This window comes from Aedes albopictus, chromosome 3, assembly GCF_035046485.1.
Source record: "Aedes albopictus strain Foshan chromosome 3, AalbF5, whole genome shotgun sequence".
Taxonomy (NCBI): Eukaryota; Metazoa; Arthropoda; class Insecta; order Diptera; family Culicidae; genus Aedes; species Aedes albopictus.
Window position 1 is genome coordinate 98280049 of NC_085138.1, and position 23720 is coordinate 98303768.

General features: G+C 38.6%; 1 protein-coding gene across 2 annotated transcripts in view; it reads right to left on the reverse strand.

Annotated features, from left to right (window-relative positions):
• The window catches only part of LOC115256313 (protein ultraspiracle), a 474548-nt gene that overhangs the window by 56754 nt on the left and 394074 nt on the right, over positions 1-23720 (reverse strand). The window contains exon 1 of one of the 2 annotated variants that reach the window (XM_062856937.1): positions 725-1028. The exons of the other annotated variant lie outside the window; for it this stretch is intronic. Coding sequence (XP_062712921.1) covers positions 725-818 — 94 coding nt within the window. The 5' untranslated portion in view covers positions 819-1028. Of the gene's footprint in view, positions 1-724; positions 1029-23720 lie in introns of those variants that run through there. 2 annotated transcript variants of the gene reach the window in all.

Below are 23720 nucleotides of genomic sequence, written 5' to 3' on the forward strand. Positions count from 1 at the left end.
TATATCGTTTTAAATATATCTCGATAAACACATGGATTATGAAATTGATCTTCTGCAGTTTACTGGTTAACAAACACGAATATAAAAAATATAATTCAATTCACATAATGCGTTGCTATCAGAGTTGATGTACACGTGCTGAAGTCCCATGTACGGGAGCCACATTACAAGCAAACTCCCAGGAGCCCAGTACATTTTGAGACTGAAAGTTGTGCGCCTCATTTTTCTCAAGATGTGTCTCATGAGCTTCGTCTCATGCGCTGATTAAATTAGAAAATTTCACAACAAAAACTTCCTAAACGAACGAGAATCGAAACCTTAACCTTTGCATTGAGAGTCCCTAGTCATATCGCATAGACCAACCAGACGCTTGTGTTGGGTACGGAAAAAAGTTGTTGAGGTTCTTCGTTACCAAGAAGTTGTTTTTCACCTTAGATACCAATAGCTCACGCAGCGCATGAGACGAGCTCCCCGGGAGCTAGGTGCCTAGCTCGCACCCACCAGATTTTCGTGAGCCTCCTAGCAGCGCAGCACACTGCGATTTTGAAGAGCTAGGAGAAAATTTAGTGGGAGGCTCGCTGTCACATTTATGTACACATGAGCAATGGGAAACTCTGGTTGCTATCTACAGTATACAGATGCATTGTAATCAAACATTTCAATAATATAATGTATAATGTTTACTAGGCCCATGCACAGTTCCCAAAAACCAATCATCAATTACCTGCCAACCCTGCCAGTGGCAGTGTTCGATCCCACCGTCCCTGTGCCTGGATGATCGCCGCTACACTCAGCATTGGTTTCTCTTTCTTCAGCATTCTTCCTCACCTTCGCGAGGTGCGTATGTACTTCTAACGCAGCGCAATCAACAAAACACCCAAAACCCAACCAACCAACAACGGGCTGGGCGCAACGCACACCGATTCCACCCCACCCACCGCCACCACTCACTGACTGACGATCGCGGATGACTCAGTTGATTTAGCACGATCGCAAACGATCGGAACCAACACAAAAACACTGGTCGATGTACAGTATCGGACAATTAAAATGCACCAAAGCCGTTTTCCCATACAAAATAGTCAACTTTAGATTGCCATATTTCAGTTATCTCTCAACCGATTGTTTTCATTTTTCTGTGACGAACTACAAAACATTTCAATTCTCGAAAACTATTAAAAAAGTTCAGCGATAACTATTGATACAAAAGTTACAGATAGGTTGAATTTTGACAATAAAAATGCACCAAGTTAAAAAGTTTTATAGCAAAAAATTGTTACGTCATATCATTATGGTATCTTCGGCAAAAATGTTTCTTGTGTAATGACGGATACATTTGCTGAAGAGACGAACGAGATATGACTTCAGCATTTTTTGCTATAGAACTTTTTGTCTTGGTGCATTTTTATTGTCAAAATTCAACCTATCTGTAACTTTTGTATCAATAGTTATCGCTGAACTTTTTGAATAGTTTTCGAGAATTGAAATGTTTTGTAGTTCGTCACAGAAAAATGAAAACAATCGGTTGAGAGATAACTGAAATATGGCAATCTAAAGTTGACTATTTTGTATGGGGAAACGGCTTTGGTGCATTTTTATTGTCCGATACTGTACAATCTTCCAAAATCTGCGCGTGTATGTACCGCGTCCGTCGCGTCGCGTAGCGTCGTCGACACTGAATCCTGGCGCTGTTCACTCACTCGAAGAATCACAACATTTACACGAGACGCGATTCTTCACCATTCATTGACGACAATGACGACGCATCGTTCACTTCACAATTCACACACAATCAACGGTCGAATTTCACTATCAATTGGATTTCTCGGACATGTTGTCACGAATGACAATAATGGTGGGATTTCCTGTGAACAAATTTTTCTATAGGATGAGAATTGATCCAATCAGCTGGCCCATATGTATGAAGTATCGATTGAAAACAACATGGAAAGCGATTCATCCCTCTGCTGCGCAGTGATGGCCTTGAATCCCGACGGAACGAAACCGGGACTTCCTGTTGCAGTCAGCCAGACTCTCTCGCGCTCGCTGTGCACTCAATTGCATAAATTACTTGATTTATTATTATCGCGCGCTCGATTCGCTGGATCCCGGGAATGCATACTGTCGGTGATCATAGGTGGATTCAGTGCTTTTAAAAGGAAGGGGTGTTATGGCAAAGTTTTAAACATCCTTTTCATAGAGTATCCGTACACGATATACAAATGCAATATGGTGACTGTCAGAAAAAGCTCTCGATAAGAACCTTTCAAAAATCTCGTAATTCTATGCTTCAAAACTGTTTCATCCTAAAATCAAACATCAACCCCCAAAGTCATTACTGCACATACAATATACATACGTAAAGAAGTAGCGCGCTTCAAGTGCATTAGGGAACAGAGACGATAACCGACAGGGCTGCGGCGAGCGAGCAGCGCAGCGCGGCACACAATCAAACAGATTGCACTTTGCAGACAACCTTCGGGATGCGGAACAAAAAGTAAACAGTGAAATGCATCGCACCACGACCACACACACACGGCTATTCCCGCGGAATTGGGTTAACTGATGTGGTGACCCTGAGACGAATGATGACGACGACGACCGACGCTTCTTGCTCACTTGCCGTTTTATAGCCGGGCCCGGGACAATGCTAAATGCAATGCAATGGATGGCGGCGGCGACGTCGGGCGTACTGAACCAATTAACACTCCCCGCTGCTGCTGGATTCGCAATGGAAAACACTGGAACTGCAACATCCATATCACATCACACACATACGCTTCTATGATGCAGGTGATAGGGATCAACAAGGGTCGGCGGCGGTTTCCCCACACACCGGGATTAAACCCGGTAGTTTGCAAAGGGTTTTAGCAAGTGCCCCCCTTGGGCAACTCGCGGCTGTATGTATTAACACCCACCGTATTGTTATCAGCACGGTCTCGTGCCGTACAGAGAGTGAGCTCGAGTTGCAGTCAACAAAAACAGAGCTAGTAAGTAGACGGAAGCAACAAAGAGTACGAGTGATCCGGACGATGATTACATTGGTCCTGGATGATAAGGGAGCGATAGCAGAAGCGGTTAATGCGGAAGTGGAATCGTCGAGTGTTATCTATAGGTCTAGGGGTGCTACTCGGGACGGGACTTCATTGTTATGATACAATATGACCCAATTTAGCCAGACGCGGCACACAAATGCACTTGTCTTTTACTTTGTTTATTTTTTTTTTTACTTTGATCTCTATTGAGCGCAGCTGCAGTATGAGCACCGATTTTGGCTAATCGTAAATTTTTATATAAAAATGCACTAAAAGTAATGTTGGTCAGAATAGAAGCATTTTGTACAGCATGGAAACATTTCGGTTCGTTGCTGCTTCTCTCCTACATCGGGGACCTCCGACACTCTACAAATCATTCTCGACCAGTTCAGTCCACCTAGTCCGTTGTGCTCTACTTCGACTTGTACCACCGTATTTCTTGTGAACACAGTCCTTGTAGGGTTGCTATCCGGCATTCTTGAACATATCCCGTCCATCGTATCCTTCCGGCTTTGTCAACCTTCTGGATGTTGGGTTCGCCGTAGAGCGTGGTTCATTGTCACCGTTCTCTTGCAAGAATTTTGATTGTGATTCCAGAATTAATCAAGATTTTTCAAGTGATTCATTCAGGAGTCCTTCAGAATCTTCATCTGAGATTCTCCTAAGATTTTCCATCTGGGATTTCTCCTGAAAGACTTACATTTGGAACATCTGGTGGAACCAGAACATGGATCTAGAAGAAGTTCCGGAAAGAATCCGGAAAGAAGGGATCAAATTAGGAATTTCAGACGGAATTCAGGAAAAAAAACCTGAAGGAATCCCGAAAGATATTCCTGAAGGAACCCTGGAATGAATTCCTCAAGCCACGCACATGTCACAAAAGAGTCACGACAGCGCTGGTTTTTAGTTGGACACGAGTTAATATCAGTTATTCTAGCATTCGGTTAGAACTAGATAATTGAAACTCATGTGCAACCAAAAGCCTGCGCTGTAGTAACCTTCTGTGACATACAGGGGATGGCCAAAATGTTTGGGATAGGCAACTTTTTTTCTCCCACAAAAAAAATCAACATGCAGTAATTTTTCATAGAGTGCATCAAAAAATCTCAAATTTTGACTGTTTGTCAACCTATTATATGTGCATCATTGGTACAAATTTGGGCTCGATTGATTAATATTTCGCGAAGTTAAAACACGTTCGGGTAAAACACTATTTTTTAGACAATTCATTTTTGAACTGTCATATCTCGGAAACCAGTGAACCGAATTGAATGAATTTTTTAACGTTTATCAACAATATATTGATACTCAATACGACGTTATAAAATGTTATATTTTCTCACGGCGAATTAAGTTATACCGGGTTGAAATTTTTACCCATATAGAGGAAAATAAGTCAAATTTACAATACCTCACAAAAATTAATAAATGTGTTCTTCCTTCAATCTAAATAAGCTCTAATATATCTGATTAAAGATAATTTGAGAACAGAAGTGGAAAATCTTTGGATATCAACACTAAAATTTATTGACATTGATGTGAGAAAATTACATTTTTTCGAGAAAAATCCAAAAAGTGTCAATCCATGATAACTTTTTTCAATGTTTAAAAAGTACCTATGTTTTAATAGTTTGTGAAGCATTTACATATTGTTAGTGTACGTTCAAAATTTCATGCAATTCGGTTCACTGGTTTCCGAGATATGACAGCTCAAAAATGAGTTGTCTGAAAAATAGTGTTTTACCCGAACGGTTCTAACTTTGCGAAAGGTTTATCAATCGAGCCCAAATGTGTACCAATGATGCACATATAATAGGTTGGCAAACAGTCAAAATTTGAGATTTTTTGATGCGCTCTATAAAAAGTTATAGCATGTTGAACTTTTTTGCGAGAGAAAAAAAAGTTGCCTATCCCCAAACATTTTGGCCATCCCCTGTATGTGTGCTGTTTGAGTTCTCCAGCAATCTCGGGAAGAACTTCTAAAGGAATGTCGGAAGAAATTTATGGCGAATTTCTTCAAGGGATCCCAGTTAAAAATCCTGATGTAATGGTACAAAAATGTCTTAGAGTAATCGCAAAAGTAGAAAGGCTCTCCTGGAGAGGCCCTAGAAAAAGATAATGAAGGAATCCCGAAAGAAGCTCCCGAAGGCATTCCGGAAAGATTTCTGGATGAAATCCCAGAAGTTTTTTCTGGGATCTCTCTATGAATTTCTTTGGGGGTTCCCTTAGAATTTTATTCTGAGATTCCTTCCTGGATTCCTCCAGGAATCCCTTCAGAGATTCTTCCAGGATTTTCATCCACAATTTCTCCCAGGAGCTTCCTCTGGAATTTCTGCGATTCGTTCAAGAACTTGTTCTAAGATTTAGGAACTCCGTCTAGGATTACTTCACGAACTCCTCTCGGGATTTCTCCAGGAACTATGTATGTCGGTGATTGATTTCCTTCGGAGAATTTCATAAGAACACTCCCCCGGAATTTCTGCAGATTCCTACAGATTCGTCTGGAAGTTCATTTTGGAATGCTCTTAGATGTTCGAAATGAATATCTTCGAGGTGTTTGTTACGAAATTCCTTCAGTTTTTCATGGCCTTTTTTACGGAATTACTCCAGACACATCGTATGGAACTCTTTTGTAAGTTTCTTATAAAATTCGAACAGAACTCCCTTGAGGAATTCCTCCAACAATTATTTTAGGAATTTGAAATTTTCTCAGAGGTAGTTAAATGTAAATAGATAAAAAACTATTTTAAGAATTTCCACATTAGTTTCGTCTGGGGTTTCTTCAATAGTCGTCACAATTATTCTATTATAGAAATCCCAGAGAAAAAAGCTTCTGTCGACATTCCAAAAGAAAATAGAAGGAAATTCTACAGCAGTGTTCTCAAAACTTGTAAGAAGTATTGCCCACTTGCAGCTCGAGAAAAATATGTTCGCCCTGAGCGAGATTTTTTATTCTATGGTAAAACGCTGAAACTGTGTCCTCAAAGCCCCACGTTACTTTAACGCTACTATGACATAGCCATTAGTGATTTATTATTTCAAATTAAATGTTCAAATTGTTTTGTAAATGCATTGATTTTTCGCTTTCGAATACTGCATTATTGAACGTGCTTACATTAATTTTGAAATTATGTTTGTGCTAAGCATTTATTAATGAAAGTAGAGCGGACAGTGAACACTTATGAATACTCGTTATGTTCAAGCAGATGTTTTACTAGTATTCTACAAGGGGTTTCTTCAATGTACAAGAATCAATGTTTGGTCACGAGTAGTCAAATACGACTGATGGAAAATTGGAGAACAGTTGCAAACATATTTTTAGTCCGAAAAGTGCAAGAAGAACTAACAAATACGTTGAAATTTAGGATTAAAAAAAATTTAACAGAAAAACTGAAATATTTTGATTTATTTACGGAAACATCAGCTTTCAGTAATAAAAAAGAGAAAAACCAGTGGTTCAAATTCATTTTGAATACTTTCAATGTTTTAATTAAAATATCAATTATGTAGACATGCTGCAGTCATGACCAGGTTTCAAGGGAATTTAACGTAGAATTTCTGGAAAGTTCTCAAATTACAGTGGCGTCGCGTAACCTCACTTTTTACCTGTGCACCGACCCTAAAACTTGTAATTGCAGGGGATTCATGATCAAAATCGAAATAGAAATGAGTGAAAGCAGCTATTCTCGTCATTTTCTAATTATTACAAGCAAATTTGTTAAAAAAATTCAAGAATTTATGCTTGGTGCACAGGTAAAAAGTGAGGTTACGCGACGCCACTGTCAAATTAACTTTAGTAATAGGTAATCAAAGTTTCGAATTCATCTGGGAAGCTTCTCCGAAATATTTTAAGCACTATATTGGCGATTAAAAGTAGAGGTTATGTCCTGAAAATTAGGAAGTTTGAAAGGAAAATGCTAGTTCCCTATCAGCTTGATCATCATTTTTTTGATAAATTTGCCGGTAAATCGTTTTTTGTTTTCTACCCGGTTTTTACAAAAAAGATTATCTGGAACGTCTCAATCATCAAAATACGAAATGGTATTTCACAAAAGATAACCTCTCTTGAGGAGGCCAATGTAGATTATGATCCGAAAACTTTTCTGAAATTCTCTTAAATTTCATGCTTTTTGAAAATTCAATGACGGAATCCGCCTATGAATTAAAAATAGAAATTGCGAATCAAGTTAATAAAACAAAATACTGTGTTCCTTTAATAATTTCGACAAAAACCAATCACAAAAGTTCATTACATATAAGATGTCTAGAATTCCCAGGAATTCTTTCGGAAATTCTTTAAAGCAGTAGTAGGTATTACATTTTTTTTCCAAGGAATTTTGCCAAAAAGTCCAAACGCTAAAAGTTCTGAAAAATTAAGTCGATCTATATTGTTAAAATCTTTTTTTTTTCATAATTCTTAAAATAAAACTTGAAATATCAGGGTGTTTTCATGATTCAGTGGGCATTCTTAATATGCATTTTCATACTGTTGGTATTTTCATATCATTGCAAATGCCCCCTGTTGCTTTTTTTTCGTCCCCAATTTAGGATTTTCACATTGTAACCCACTTTGGAATCACTATTCTAGAGGAATGTCAGAAGGAACTCCTGAAGGAATCTTGGAAAGGATTACTGAAGGAATCACGGAACTCATGGAGGAATCCCGGAGAAATTCTGGAAGAATACTTGAACTTATCCCGTATAGAGTTCCTAGAGGAATCCGAGAAAGAACTTCTGCAGGAATCCCACATAGAAACTCTTGAGGAATCTTCTGAAGGAACCTTGAATAAACCCATGATAAAATCTTGAGCTATTACAGAATCACGATCAAAATTTCTAGTAATATTTTAAGAACAATTTCAATGAGGATTCCGGAGTAACTAAAAAAGGAAGCAATGCTATTCCGAGAATCTCACCAGAATATATCAAAAATGTTGTTTGAATCCTACCAGTATTTCCCATCAGAATATCTGTTATTGTTATTACAACCCCTCCAAAATTATCCTCAATTACATTTTTTTAGATTTTCTTTTTATAATAGTCAACCCTCAACGAATTGGCCGGATCGGTAGGAAATCGTACCCGACCGCTACAACTGGCTTTCCACATGACACCCTCTAGCGCAATGTTGAATAGTAGGCAAGAAAGTCTATAACCCACCCAAGTAACACAACATGTCTTATAGAAATTATTTTGACTCCAATATGACCAGTTACGAAGTTTTGGTGTGAATCAATAAAACCGATTTGCAGACTGCTATACGACTGAAAAAGCGCAGAAGGTGGAGCCTGCGCAACATCTTTGTGATGTCATATTCATGTTCTATATGAATCTGGACATACTTGATTATGTATCTTAGTATGTTTTCCAATATATATTTTCAACATATTCTAGAAAACAGTGCCTTGACAATCAAGATGTTCTATTACTGTAAATAATAAAGTTTCAAAATGTCAATAATAAAAATCGACATGCATCAATATTTCTACCAAGCCACTTTAACGCCTAATTGCCTTACTGTGATCATACATTTTAATGCCAATAATTTTTACGGTGAAATAGACTATTGTACCCCGATAAAATTAATGCGCCTTATAAATCAGTATTTTTGAAGAATTTTGCATCTAAATAAATTTATAGTATTCATCTTATTTTAACACAAAAACTCAAATATGCTTTATTTTTCTCAAGAATTTGTCAAGTTTATGCATACATATAACAAACTATTGAAATATTTGATAAATATTTAAAAATTTAGAAATAAAATTAAATGGCACTCTGTGACATGGCATGATATATGTTTTGGGATATGATTCAAAATTGGCTTGATACTGTTTTTGTGGATAATTTTGTTGTGGTTGTTGTTGGTTCTCATGTTTGGTTTGGTATTTGAACGGTTTGATATCTGTCACGATCTGGAATGACAACAAATATCAAGTATCAAATAATTATCACAGTTCATACATTGAAGCGGCTCAAAGAGCATTATGCTCGGTAAAATTGGCCCTTATAGATAATCATATATGTTGTGGTAACATATATTCCTGTCATTTTTTTATATAGGTATTTATAGCTAAGATTCTGTTAGGAGTATATTTTTTTACGTAGGAAATAAATATCGATTCTACATTTCTATGATTGGTAGTGTAGCATGTCCCTGTTCAAAAAAATGAATGAGGTTTATGTTACACATTTTTTCTATCATACAGCAGAAAACCAAAATTCGACTAATTATAAACATACGAAACATAGTATGTTTTGTCTAAACATGATTGAAAACAAGTCTTAAACAAGAAACTGCAAATGCTACTCTAATATGACATATAGAACATACTGAGCATATATGGTAACAAACAAAGTGTACGTAAATAGAACATACCCAACATAATCGAAAACAACATGCAATGTTTGTTTGACAAAACAAAATATATTCTTTAATAAGACTTCTAAATAGAAGATCACTGTGTATAAGTGTTAGGAATCATGAAAACGACTTATCCATGACATAATATGTTTCGAGAAACTTCATAACAACTGCTGTAGGACAAAGTAAATATTTTGCTATTTCGGATTATGTTTTCGGTGTTACTTGGGAGTCGCAGTCCTCGTCGAGATTGGAATGAACTAGAGTGTTCACCTGAAATCTTCACGCTGTTTTACAATACTGTCCATCATTACATTACTAATGAATATTGTAAGCTTCCCCCGGGAATGCCCATTATTTTCCATTGGTCTGTGTGTTTTCTGTAACGGTTTTTGGGTTTCGAGAACAGTAGGTTGTTAGCCTAAGGTGGGGTTGCCACCTTTAGGTATATCACATCTTGCAGTGATACTATCGTATGTGGCCTTGGAATCGATGAACAGGGGCGATGCGTAGGGTTCTGATATCCACGGGTTTCTGGAGGATTTGTCGTACGGTGAAAAACTGGTCTGTTGTCGATCGACCGTCGATTAAGCAAGCTTGATACGTTCCCACTCATTCATTGTATGACAACCGAAAATGGCATACAGAATTGATTGCTTTCTGAAGTGCTTACGCTCTAACTTATCGCCTTTGGGGCAAATAATTTCTTACTTCAACTTCTTCCATAGTTGTTCCATTTCCCAGATCCTGGCAATCAGCTGCTGCAGGCAAATTACCAACTTTTCCGGGCCCATCTCGATGGGTTAAATACCATCCATATTAGCTGCCTTATTGTTCTTGTGCTGTTGAATGGTATCATTAGCGTCACTCGCCGAACAAGTTGATTGGTTCTCATCAGCCGTTGTGCTGACGTAGTTCGTTGCTTTGATCTTTAGTATATGCACAAGATTCTCTGCACCATTCAGGTGTTCATCGAAGTGCTACTTTCACCTTTCGATCACCTCACATTAGTCTTCCAGGAACCCTTCATTTTTATCCCGACTTGTGGCACAAAGTCTTTGCGGGATGCAATGATGTTATGGTAGAACTTCCGTAAATTGTACTCCAGCAGTCCTCTGTTGCGGTTTTTTATATCTCGCTCTCGTCCGGCTGCCTCGAGATTCTGCGCGTATGCAGAGCCGACATGCGGTTGTGTCAGTCGCCCTAGCTCGTACCAAAGCGGCCGTTGGTACCGTATATTTTTGAGTACAGAGAGTTTTAGCGAAGTTTGACTATCATCAGGTAATGGTTAGAATCGATGCAGCGCAGGAATGCCAGATGTTTTTTTTTATTCTGTCTGCTGTGGTGATCTTCAGGTGTAACGATAAGGAAGGTTGTACTTGAAAAACATGATATGAATGACAAGGCTATGCTAGTTCGAGGGAATCTTGTAGCGAAAACTCACAACTTATACAAATACTGATCAACATTATTCCGAAAAAGTAAGATAAGTTCCAAGTGGAATGGTGCTCTGAGATAGTTGTCCCGACCAACAACAAGAATCTCGCTCCCATAAAACTGAAACACCTTGAAAACACGTGTGTCGCCCAGTGCCCAGCGCCCAGCAGTTGACCCTGTTGCACATGATTGAACCAGAGAATTATTATCCTGCAAAGCCCTTGGCAGAAATGCGAACATTGTACCCCCGCCTTGTGTACAACCATTCTTGGTTTCCCATAATAGAAACCAGTTATACATACCCATATGATAAAAGATCACCTGTCAAAAGTATAAACAGTTTATAATGTCTTCCACCCACACGTCCATTAATCAAACTAGACATTCAGGCGGAAAGCGTTCAAAAATGAACGAATATTAATTTATCATCAAAACAGGGAAATGTAAAACTACAACAATTCAATTGCAGGCTTAAATCTTAAGTACTGCCGAGTGCAATGCAGTAAAACCCTCTGATTCGTCATCGAAGGAACTTCGATATGCACATGCCGCCAGTGTATATGGAGATTAGTCTCTTTAACGAATGACATTCACATGGAGCAGCAAGATGGTGGTGCGGTGCTGTAACTCGTCCGTCGCCGCTGTCGGTTACCACACGATGAACCAGGTTGGGGAAATGGAACGGGATTCGATCCAGCGATCCAGCGCACAATGCAGCGCTGCCGCTACGCGTTCACACGCCAAGGTCATCCAGCCAGCAGCGCAGCACTGCAGTACGGCGCGGCGGCCGGTTGGGTAATTAATATTATTGTTATTATCAACTCAGCAATGTAACTCTCTTTCCATTTATATTACAGCGCGGACGGCCGCAGAAGGTTGCGGCGACTGCCGAGCCGGGAGAATCGCGACGTTGAAATCTGGATACGCTATGAAGACTGTATCGAAAACAAACTGGAATGTAAGGATTGGTCTATCAGCAAACTACTTCTTCGTAGATCATTTTATATTGTATTTTTTTTTGTTTACTGTCATGCCAAATTTGACATATTTCGAAAAATGTCTTGTAAAAAACTCTAGGTCATTCCCTATAAAACATGTCCATGTTGATGACACATATCGGAATCAAGGTATGCAAAAACGGGCCAGGCAAAAGAACAAACGCATTGTCCTCTAAGCGATACTTGTTAGTTAATATCGCTTTCCGTGCGTGGATATTCCAGGATTTCTAACAATACTTTCTAATCACTTCAATGAATTCGTAAGCATTCGGACAAAAAGTCGAGTTTCAGTTGCACCATCTTGTATGCCTTCTGTGGATTCCTCCAAGTTCTGGCAGGACGGTCCCAATTTTTTCAAAAATCGAGATCTCAGTGGGTTTTCAAGCTTTTAAGCTGAAATTTTGTACACATCAAGGGGAATAGTTGTACTATGAGATGTATTGACGGACATCCCCCTGCACCCTCCCCCCTTTTGGTGGGGTGTCGAAATAAGTGACTTTTTTTCGAATTTTTCGGAAATGTTCCGTGAAATTGTTTAAATACATGATTTTTGTCATTGAAAAATAGGTTACGGAGATCTCTGATGTCCGATTTACATTGATGATCAAGTCCAATAAACCTAGATCATCCCAAGGCCTCCAATACGTTATGGAATTTGAGTCATATGCTCTGTAAGCGCCTGAATGTAAACAATGCAATTAATTCATGGGAAAATTATGCAGAATACTCTTAGAGCCGCAAGACATAAGCGGGCAGCTGTTTTCGGTTTGTTTGGATATTCTAGGACATCCAAACTATCTTGGAGTTACGACTTACATGGTCAACAGGATCTACCGCAGCTCCGATGCAATATAACTGTGTGGCTTTTGACCGTTATGTTCCGAGTTGCTTTGTAATTGACCGAGAAGTACTACCTCCGGTTTCGGAACATTTCAAGGTACGCAAAATGTCCTGGAGTTCAGGACTTTTAAGGTCTACAGAATCTACCGCAATCACCATGCCATCTACGTTGGTGATTATTGGTCAAATGTCCCAAATGGAGGATAACGTGCCTGTGGAGCCGGCCTTCTGATACCTGATACCTGATGCCATCTACGTTGGTGATTATTGGTCATTGTTATCCATGGCACTCCGAAATGTTACGAGAAAATTTTTCTGAGGTTGTACGACATTGTAAGGTAACTGTCCTGGAGGTCCGGACTTTCAAGGTCTACAGAATCTACCGCAATCACTATGCACAATATACATTGATAATTACCGGTTGTTGTTATCCATGGTACTCCAAAATGTCACGAGAAAATCTTTCTGACGTTGTACGACATTGTAAGTTACGCAAGGACTTTCAAGGTCTACAGAATCTACCGCAATCATCATGCAATCTACGTTGGTGATTATCGGTCATTGTTATCCATGGCACTCCGTAATGTTATGAGAAAATCTTTCTGGGGTTGTGCGACATTGTAAGGTACGCAAAATGTCCTGGAGTTCAGGACTTTCAAAGTCTACAGAATCTACCGCAATCACCATGCCATCTACGTTGGTGATTATCGGTCAATCTTATGCATGGCACTCCGAAATGTTACGAGAAATTTTTGATGAGGTTGTACGACATTGTAAGATACGCAAAATGTCCTGGAGTTCAGGACTTTCAAAGTCTACAGAATCTACCGCAATCACCATGCCATCTTCCTTGATAATTATCGGTTATTGTTATCCATGGTACTCCAAAATGTTACGAGAAAATCTTTCTGAGGTTATACGACATTGTAAGGTACGCAAAATGTCCTGGAGTTCAGGAATTTCAAGGTCTACAGAATCTACCGCAATCACTATGCAATCTTCGTTGATAATTACCGGTTGTTGTTATCCATGGTACTCCAAAATGTCACGAGAAAATCTTTCTGAGGTTGTACGACATTGTAAGGTACGCAAAATGTCCTGGAGTTCAGGACTTTCAAAGTCTAAAGAAACTACCGCAATCACTATACATGATAATTATTTACCGGATGCTGTTACCATGCTACTCCAAAATGTCACGAGAAAATCTTTCTGAGGTTGTACGACATTGTAAAGTATGCAAAATGTCCTGGAGCTCAGGGCTTTCAATTTCTACAGAGTTTTCCTCAATCGCCATCAAATCTACGTCTGCAATTATTGTTCTCAGATATCCACGATGCTTCTCAACCTAACGAGATTTTTTTTCAGTTGTCGCATATTATATGTTTGCTGAGTGTCCTGAATTGCAGAACTTTCAAGTTCTACAAATTCTACCACAATTGGCATTCAATCTAGGTTTGCAGTTATGGTCTTCTTATATACATGGTGCTCTCCAACACTAAAAACACTAAAAAGCCTTTTTTCGATAGTCGGATATTGTACAGTTTGCTAAATGTCCTGAAGTTCAAGACTTTCTAGTTCTACAAAATCTACCAAATCGAGATTGAATCTATTCATGCGGTTCATGGTCATTTTTATCCATGGTACTCCGTAGTGCTACGAGAAAATCTTTTTCAAGTTGTACAATATTGTAAGATATTCCAAATGTTCTGGAGTTCAGGACTTGAATAGTCCACAGTATCTACGTCAAACACCATTCATCCCATTCAAGTCAAAAAGTTCGGAACTTTTATGGTCTACAGAATCTACCTCAATCGCAATTCAGTTCACGCTTGCTGCTTACCTCTGCTGTTGTTCAGGGTGTTCCAGAATGCAAGGAGAAGCCTTTTTCATGGCTGTCGGACACTATATGGTTTGTAAAATTTCCTGGACTAAGATCTTCAAAATCTACTTTTACCTTCATTGAATCTACGCTTGCTGTTTATCTTTGTTGTTATCCATGATGCTTCGAAATACAACTAGAAGTTCTTTTTACGGTTGTCAGACATTGTGAGGTTTGAAAAATGTCCTGAAGTTCAGAACTTTCAAGCTCTATAGCATCTACCGATATGCCGTTCTACGCTTGAGGTATTTGATCATTTTTATTTATGGTACAAGTTTTTTAGAATCACCCCAATCGCCATTACATCTACGTTCACAGTTATTGTTAACCAATACCCATGATTCTCCGCAATCTAACGAGAAGTCTTTTTAGGATTATCAGACATCATGAGGTTCACAAAACATATTAAATCTCAGGACTTTCAGGGTCTACGAAATCTATCACAATCGACATCTAATCTTCGCTTGCGGCTTATCCGGTATATTGAAATCACAAGCAATTCTTTTTAGGAATGGTAGACATGGTAAGGTGTGCAAAATGTGTCGGAGTACGGAACATTCAAGTTCAAAACTATTTATCTCAATCGCCATTGAATCTACGATAGCGTCTTATCGTTTTTGTCATAGATGGTGCTTCGCAATCCAATGAGAAGTTCATGTTACGGTTGTTGGGCATTGTAAGGTTTGTACAATGTGCTGGAGTTTGGAACTTTCGTATTTTACAGAGCCTACTACAGTCAATCAACGCTTGCAATTTCTGTTCGTAGATATGGTCCACTGCACGAATTTATGCTGCTCCTCAGAAAATCCTCCAGATATTTCTTTTGGGAATACTAGAGTTTAATATGTTATCAGTTGGTTCCTTTAGGGAACAGGAGCTTGGCCTGGGATAGAGGAATTCGATCTAGGAACTTCTCAGAAGAAACTGCTAAAGCAATCCTATCAATACTGATTGTCTCTCACTAGGAAATTTTGGAAGACTTCTTGGTAGAAAACCTGCAGGAACTTCTGAAGGATTCCCAGAAACATCTATTTTTTTTTAATATTCAATATCGTTTTATTTGTCAGTTATTGTTTAAATACATATTTACATTTGATTTAACAAACAATGTTCAGTTTAAATTCTAATGCACCTACATCAATTCGATTGTTACTCTCGATAACATGACAGATGTATTCGCAGAATACTTTCAAAATTTTCACACGTGTTGTTCTGTTGACGCCGGTGAGGACAGGTCTTATTAGATCCTCGAATGAAAGTCGTCGCCATCCATTCAGGATACTGCCTATCTTTCGTTGAACGATAGCCCAGGCTGGAGCAACAATTGGAAGATTTCTATAAGGAACACCAAAAAAGCTCCCAAAAGGGGCTTCTGAAGAAATTTCAAAAGAAACTGCTGAAAGTTTATAATTAAAAAAAAATAACCCAAATTTTCTAAAAATTATACACTTTCCAAAAACTATACAAAATTATCGCCAAAAATGAAGTAAACGTCTTTCAAGATTTCTGAGTGTTCTTCCTGGGATTTCCGCAGAAGTTTTTGACGAAATAGAGAAGCTTTTAACTATTACAGTACCTCCCGATATTTTTTTCCAGAGTTTCTCGTTAGATTCCTCCAGAAGATCCATCAAAAATTATTCAAAGTTCCTTCGAGGATTTTCTCAATAAACACTAGAAGAAACTCTTTGAAGAATCCCAGAAGTAACTCCTGATGAAATCGAAGAATGTTTTTAAAGAAATTTAAAGGAAGCTGCAGAAGGGAATCCTGAAGGAGTATCAGAAAGAAATTCTGTAGGATTTAAAAAAAATCATAGAATAATTCACGCAGAAAATTCTGAAGAATCGGAGCATTTTCAAGAGAATGTTTTTGATAAAATCCAGAATGATTTTTCCAATGAATTCTGATTCATGGTGGAATTCCTGAAGGAATCCTCAAAAAAACTACAGCAGAAATTTAAAAAAGGGCATCTGGATAATTCCGAGAAGTAATTGAAAAAAATCCCATAGATTAGAAACTCTGGCTCTGAAAAATTCTCATCGAATAGCACGAGATAACCTAGAGGAATCCCAGGAGGAACTTGTTGGGGAAACGTAAAAGTAGTTCTGGAGAAGTTCCAAGAGATTTATCGAAAGTATCCCAAGCCAGAAGAAATGCTTCCACTTTTTCTGAGTGTTCTTTTCGCACGTCCACAGCGCATGCATTGAAACTGATATTTTCCTTGTATTATAATATATGGTGTTGCAGATACGAAGAGAAGATGCAGTATGTCCAATAAAGTTAAGGAAGCTTTCATTACGAAAGCTTACTGAGCCGACCTGGAATCGAACCTAAGCACCCTCTGCATGAATACTCGTACGCTTATTGCTTCGGCTACATGGAACCTATGTTTTGGATGGACCATTGGTTCAATCTTCTAGACCAATTAGGCCTTGAAAGATGTCTCTTAGTAGGTACATAAAGCCAAATTGTTCCAAATGACATTCTTTGTATAAATTCCGATTTCTGTTTCGTTTCGCTGTTTACCCTTTTCGAAACAGTCCTTATGGAAATACAACGCTCGCTCAATCTACCAGCAACGGATGAAAATGCCAAGTGGATTTTTGCATTGATAGGTTTGCATTTTGCGTCGGGCTGTCGTCTAAGGGATTAGAAGATTAACGGCCGGCTCATTTGAATAGCAAATGAGTTGAGTCATGGGGGTGTTGAGGCGAAACCATGGATGTTTTAAAACTCAGTGCCAATAAGGCACTATAGAAATATTTGTATAAATCAAAACAACTGCATCGCTTCCACCGTGCGCGGTACCTAAAAAAAATACTGCGTCGTCATAAAGTAGCTCCCTTAGCAAACAAAAAATCTGGAGTCTCATTCGCATTCCAAAAGGTATTGCGCGTTCCACGCAGCAATAATTCAGCGTGATCGCGACGCCGCCTCGATCTTCTTGGTTGGAATAAATCCTCTGTCATACAAAACAGCACACAGACATACGGCGATCCACTACCATTCGGTGTATCTTCTCCGCCGGGGGTTTACCACCCCGACGCGACGGGGCGGCATCGAGCAACAGATGCGGGCGGAAGGGGGTGGTTGTCCATGCGATCCAAGCGATCTCTCTTTCATTGTTGTTGTTTTTTGCTTCGTTTCGTTCCTTTCTTCTTTGTGAGCCGAACCGCAGCAGCAGCACCAACAACAACAACAACGGCTGATGGCAGGTATGTATGTAGGTATGTAGTTCGTGGTATAGTGCTGTGCTGCTGTTACTACTTCTGCTGATTGACGACGGCGACCTTGAAAATCGTAACCTCTCTCGCGGTTTTAGTTTTATTATACCTTTACAGCAGTACCACATGTGTACATCAATACACGGGATAGTTGTTGCGGATCGTGTTTGCTGAATGGAATAATGTGAACGCCAAATTACTTTAATTCAATTGGAAGTTCCGATTGCTGATTTTGCTCGAGCTGGAAACATAGACTGATGGGCAGGGCATATAGGCGGAACGGAAAGTTCTGATATAGAGTGAATTTTGTGAAAGGGTTGCTGAAAATAGCTTTAAAAACGCATTAACTCTTGAAGTATGTAATTTGGTAAAAAATAATCTAGAGAAATTCGTGAAGAATCTCTGACATAACTTCTGTGATTGATTTAAAGCAAGACAGTCGATTAGAAGACACAGTGAGTTAAGTATTTGGCAAATCGACAGATAAACTTGCGAAAAAAAATCATGTCCTGGTGGATTTGAACCCACAACTCCGTATCCGCTACAGGGTGTCTACTCAATTATAAAAATGAAATTCCCTGATATTTCCAGGATTTTTCCAGGTTTTTGAAAATAATTCCAGGTTTAGCAAATCGACTAAATTAATCATGTTTTCAGATTTCTAGAGATTCGTGGAAACGCAACTTTTTGGGAAATTTCTAGTTCCTACTATAATGACATTTAAGGAGAACATTCCACCAGCATTTAGGACGAGATGATTTTCAGATGAAATTCTTAATAGGGTGGGGCGGGGCAAGATGGGTCACCTAAGGATGGATCACCACAACTTTGTAAATACAAATCGTATTGGTTTGTATTCGTCCGCTACTCTTTAATACACTAGTTAGCTATGCTTAAAAGTCAATAAAAAGTTCATTAATTACAAAATATGATGTTAAACAAGCAGTTTTCAAAAGTGATAGATTTTGCGCCGTGAAAAAAGTGCGGGGCAAGATGGGTCACCTTTTAGGTAATTCACATTTTCTCAACGAAAAACGGCAAAATATAAGATTTGTTCTGCATTCATATATGCTTCATATCCATACTGAGTAAACAAGAGGTACTAGTAAACATTTTATAAATTTATTTGGAATATAAAAAACTTTACGATTTGAATGGTCCTAAGGCGACTTGAAAATCAATGTTTTCGTTAAAAAATTATCATAATTTTATGTTATAATTTTGAGCGTTCATTCCGCTTGATTGAAGTCATTTATGAGATAGTCTTGTAATAAAAAATAAAGAACTTTTGAATGTTCCAGAAATACGTTCAAAATTGAAGGTGACCCATCTTGCCCCGCGGCCGTTTATATGGAGATTATATGGAATGTATCGCATAAGAAAAATGGCTAAAAACCATTTTATTTTTTATTTCCAATGAGAGTGAATAATTTTTTAATCAATGCCCCAAACTTTTGTATATTCATGCTGGTCATCTAACAAAATTATTAACATAATCAAAACATAAGTAATGCGCCCGAAAATTGCACTGACCCATCTTGCCCCGCGACCCATCTTGCCCCGCCCCACCCTACAATCCTGGCGATACTTTAGGAGAATTTACTGCATTATTTGATAAAATTTTTGTTTATGAATTTCTGAAGGAATTTAGCAAGGAAAACAACAATAAATTACACTATATTTTTATAGAAGTTAAGCTTCGCCGTTCCAGCTGAAAATCTTCCTAAGTTCCTGAGCAAACTTTTTTAAATATTGTCGGAAATTTTAAAAATTGCAGCTAACGCTTTGAAACAAATCCTCAAAGAAACCCTTCACGCATAGCTTCAATTATTGCGCACGAAGATCTTCGTTGGTTTCGCAAAAGATTCACTCAAGTATGTATTTTTCATGAATTTCATTATACTCTTCTCTCAAGCGATTCCTCCTTTTATAGAAATTGATAGCAACAATGTTAGATATTTTTATAGGACTTCAGACAGAAAATCCTTTCAGAGTTTGAAAAGAATTGACTTCAAATAATACTGCCAGTTACTCTTGAAAATTTAAAAATGTATACATAAATTCAACTAGAGGAATTTCTTAATTCCTTCAGAATATTTCAGAATTCTCCACAACAAATTTGATCGATTACTTCACGTCAAACATCGTTTTTACCAAAAGTATATGAACAAATATTGTTACAGATGGACTACTTTCAAAATTATTAGAAAAAATTGTAATTCAATAGTTTTGGTTGTCAACTATGGGAAAGAGAGAGCTGAACATTCTTTCTAACAATGTTTAGAATCATTTATGAGTTGTTCTCAAAACGTTTCAGAAATAGTCAGAAAAATATTTAAAAATTCTTTCAGTAGTCATCTAGCAAATTCCGCTCAGTTTCAGGAACTACGCTCAAAATGTATCTTTAAGTTCCTTCAGGTATTTTCCAACATCTACAGGCGATTGCATATTTGTTAGACAAACTTCAATAAATTCTGCAAGACAATAAGCTCATGTAATGGAAATAAAAAAAATAGGCTATACAATTTAAGTCACTATGCCAATATTTAACGCTTCAATAAATTGAAAGATTTGAGAATTCAGAATCCTAACAATAAAAGCATGTCGACTCAGTTTTCCGAAATAGGATATTGCTGCGGAAAAACTACAAGTTAGTTTCAACGTCAAGAGTAAAGAATATCTGATAAATAATATTTAACGAGCGTTGTTAATTGCGGCGCAGCCGAAATTTTTATTCGCTTTGAGGCTTTCTAACTAAAAATTTGTATTAAAATGATAAACACAGAAATTCACTGATTGCCACCATAATTCCCTGAGAATTCCAGGATTTTTCCAGGTCGAGTAAAATTCCCTGATAATTCCAGGTTTTCCAGGTTTTTTCCAGGTAGTAGACACCCTGCGCTAGACCGGCGCGTTAAGGAAATGACAAAATGCAAAAATCCCAAGAACCAAATGACAGGCAGCGCCGATAAGTCGATCGGCTTGCCACCACCAGCGGATATCCAATCGAGCAAACTACCAGCGCAAACCACTACCGGCTCCCTCGACCTGTGCCCAACAAATTCGAGGCACGACTCAGCTATAGCTTCATCTCAAAACCAAAATCAAGATTACAGAGCACAACATTTCCCAAGTGACAACGCAGCTCGGGCCGCAAACACGGCACAAATAAGGCAAACGCTGCTATCCCGCATGTACAACCTAAACCGACCTAGGGTGGAGAAAGGCCTCTCTCCACTCCAACCCGGCCCCAACTGCACCCACAGGGCAACGCACGCCCCGAATACACCGCACTTATGCATACATCACGGCCCGAGCCGCACGGTCACCTGGGTCACCCAACCCGTAACGCACAGTTAAAATCCCTCTTTTGCATTACAAAGCAATATATAGCAAATATAGTTACATATGTGTGCGTGTCGAGCATTTGCGCCGTAGCCTCTACAACCAACCCATTCGGTGAGCTTCGGCTGTTCGGGCGCGCGAGGGGCGGCACTGTCAGGTGTGTACAAAATTGTTTGCGAGCTACATCACGCTTGTTTTGCCACCTCTTTGCATCTGGTCATCGATGAGCAGTGCACAGTTCAATCATAAGCGATTAAAATACACTTGATAATTTGTGATAAGCACTTGTAAGGTGAAAATTTGCAACATTGGTCTGTGCAACCTCTGGCTGAAGACGGTGTAGTGTATTTGTTTAATTTCTGGAAGATTTTTCTGTGGAAACTATATTGTAACATGTTTTGTGAACTTCTTATGACAGTGTTTGCCAATAAAAAATTTCTCGTTTGATTTTTTTTTAATATTTAAGATTTTTCTCAGAGGATTTCTTGAACAAATGCTACAGTTCATAAAATTGTAAAAGTTTTCTGAATACATTTCATAAGGTTTCTAACATGATTTTTACATGAAATATCTTGAATATATTGCATCTTCTAGCATAAAATTATGCATTTTCTTAGAGATACGACTGTGATATGTTGATTCGGGTTGATGGCTTCCAATCTGTTGCAAATAAAAACGAATTCCTATGCTTTCATCCGACGTTTCGGATACATTTATTGTTCCCTCTTCTTATGAATTAACAATGTTCCGTATTTATGAGGTGTAGTCTGTTTCACACTTACTGCACCTCATTTCTGAGAGCCGGATCGATTTTCGAAAATCCGCCCATCCAGCCCACGGGTTGAATAAACTGGGAGAATTATCGGAACATCAGTTGACAAAGGTGCCTATGCTGCAGGCCCTTAACGATATACACTGATAGGCAAAATAAAGTGCCCACCCCATCATTTTTTGAATTTCTCTCATTTATTTGGTTGAAGTTAAAGTAAACACCCTGCAGTTTTTTTTTTCTAGAACTTCTTTTTAATAATCTTTTCAAGTTTTAGATATAGAACAATGATTGAAAAAGAGTTCGGCTCAAAGAAAAAAAATCCATTGGTATTATAGAAAAAAAACAGTGACAAAAAAAAGTGCCCACTTCATTTTGGCTCCCGGGAAAATAAATTTAAGTAAATAAAAGCGTTTCAATAGTTTATGTGTCCTCCTTTGGCCTTCAGGAACAGCCGCAGGCGCTTTGGTGTACTCTCCACCAGGCTCCTTAGGTGCTGTGGATCAAGCTCTTCCCAGGCGTGCAAAATAGTTGGAATTGTTGGTAACGCCAGTTTTGTCAACCCTGGCACCTAGAATCGTCTAAAAATTCGCGATGGGGTTGAGGTCCGGGCTTTGTGGAGGCCATTCCAGCGGTTTGATCCGGCAAGACCGGAAGAAAAACTTTGTCTTCTTAGCATACTGGGTCGTTGTCCTGCTGAAATACAAACTTCTCTTCAAGGCCCGCCTGGATTAGCGAAACCTCCAGATTTTCTCGCAGGATGTCGCCGTAGGAATCTGCAATCATTATCCCATCGATTTTCACGGCACTACCCACTCCACTCCAAGAAAAACATCCCCAGACCATCACATTTCCTCCTCCATGCTTCACCTTGCCTTGGATGTGGAGATCCTGAAGCTCGTGACCCGATCTGCACCACATACAAACCCGCCCCTTTCGATTGAAAAGCTCGAATTTTGATTCGTCCGTCCAGAGAACTGTTTTCCAGAACTCAACGGGCTTATCAGCATGCTCAATAGCAAACTTGAGCCGTTTGGCTTTGTTTGCCTTGCTATTAAATGGGCGCTTTCGGGCAAACTTGTTAATGAGCCCCTGTGCTACAAGACGGTGACGAACAGTTCGACCAGAAACTGATAGCTGAAGGGTTTCCTGGATCTCACGGACAGTAACTTTCGGGTTATTCTTCACTTCGCGCATGATCTTAGTGTCCGTTCTTGTATCCGTTTTGCGTTTCCTGCCTCTACCAGGACAATCCACCACTGATCCGAATGTTTTTTGTTTCAGAAGAATTTTTCCAATCGCTACCTTGCTAATGCTGTAATTCCTAGTGACAGCCTGGTGCGATTCACCGTTTTGCACATCACGAACCACCAATTTTCGGATACACAAGGGAAATGCTTTCGAAACCACTACATTCTCAACCTAATCAAACGCGATCACTTAAACAAATGCACTAGGTCAAGCCGTTTGCTTCAAAACATGTCAAAATCTCAAAACATAAACAATCGAGGGGTCTTTCGATGGAAGCTTATCGAAAACATATTGATTTTCGAAGTGGGCACTTTTTTTTGTAACTGTTTTTTTTCTTTAATACTAATTGATTTTTTTCTTTAAGTCGAACTCTTTTTTTATCATTGTTCTGTGAGTAAAACTTGAAAAGAATATTAAAAAGAAGTTCTAGAAAAAAACCAGTATGCTTACATGAATTTCAACTAAAAAAATGAGAGAAATTCAAAAAATTAAGGGGTGGGCACTTTATTTTGCCTATCAATGTAACGGAACATTGTTAATTCCTTAAAAGAAGGCACAATAAATATGTCCAAAACGTCGG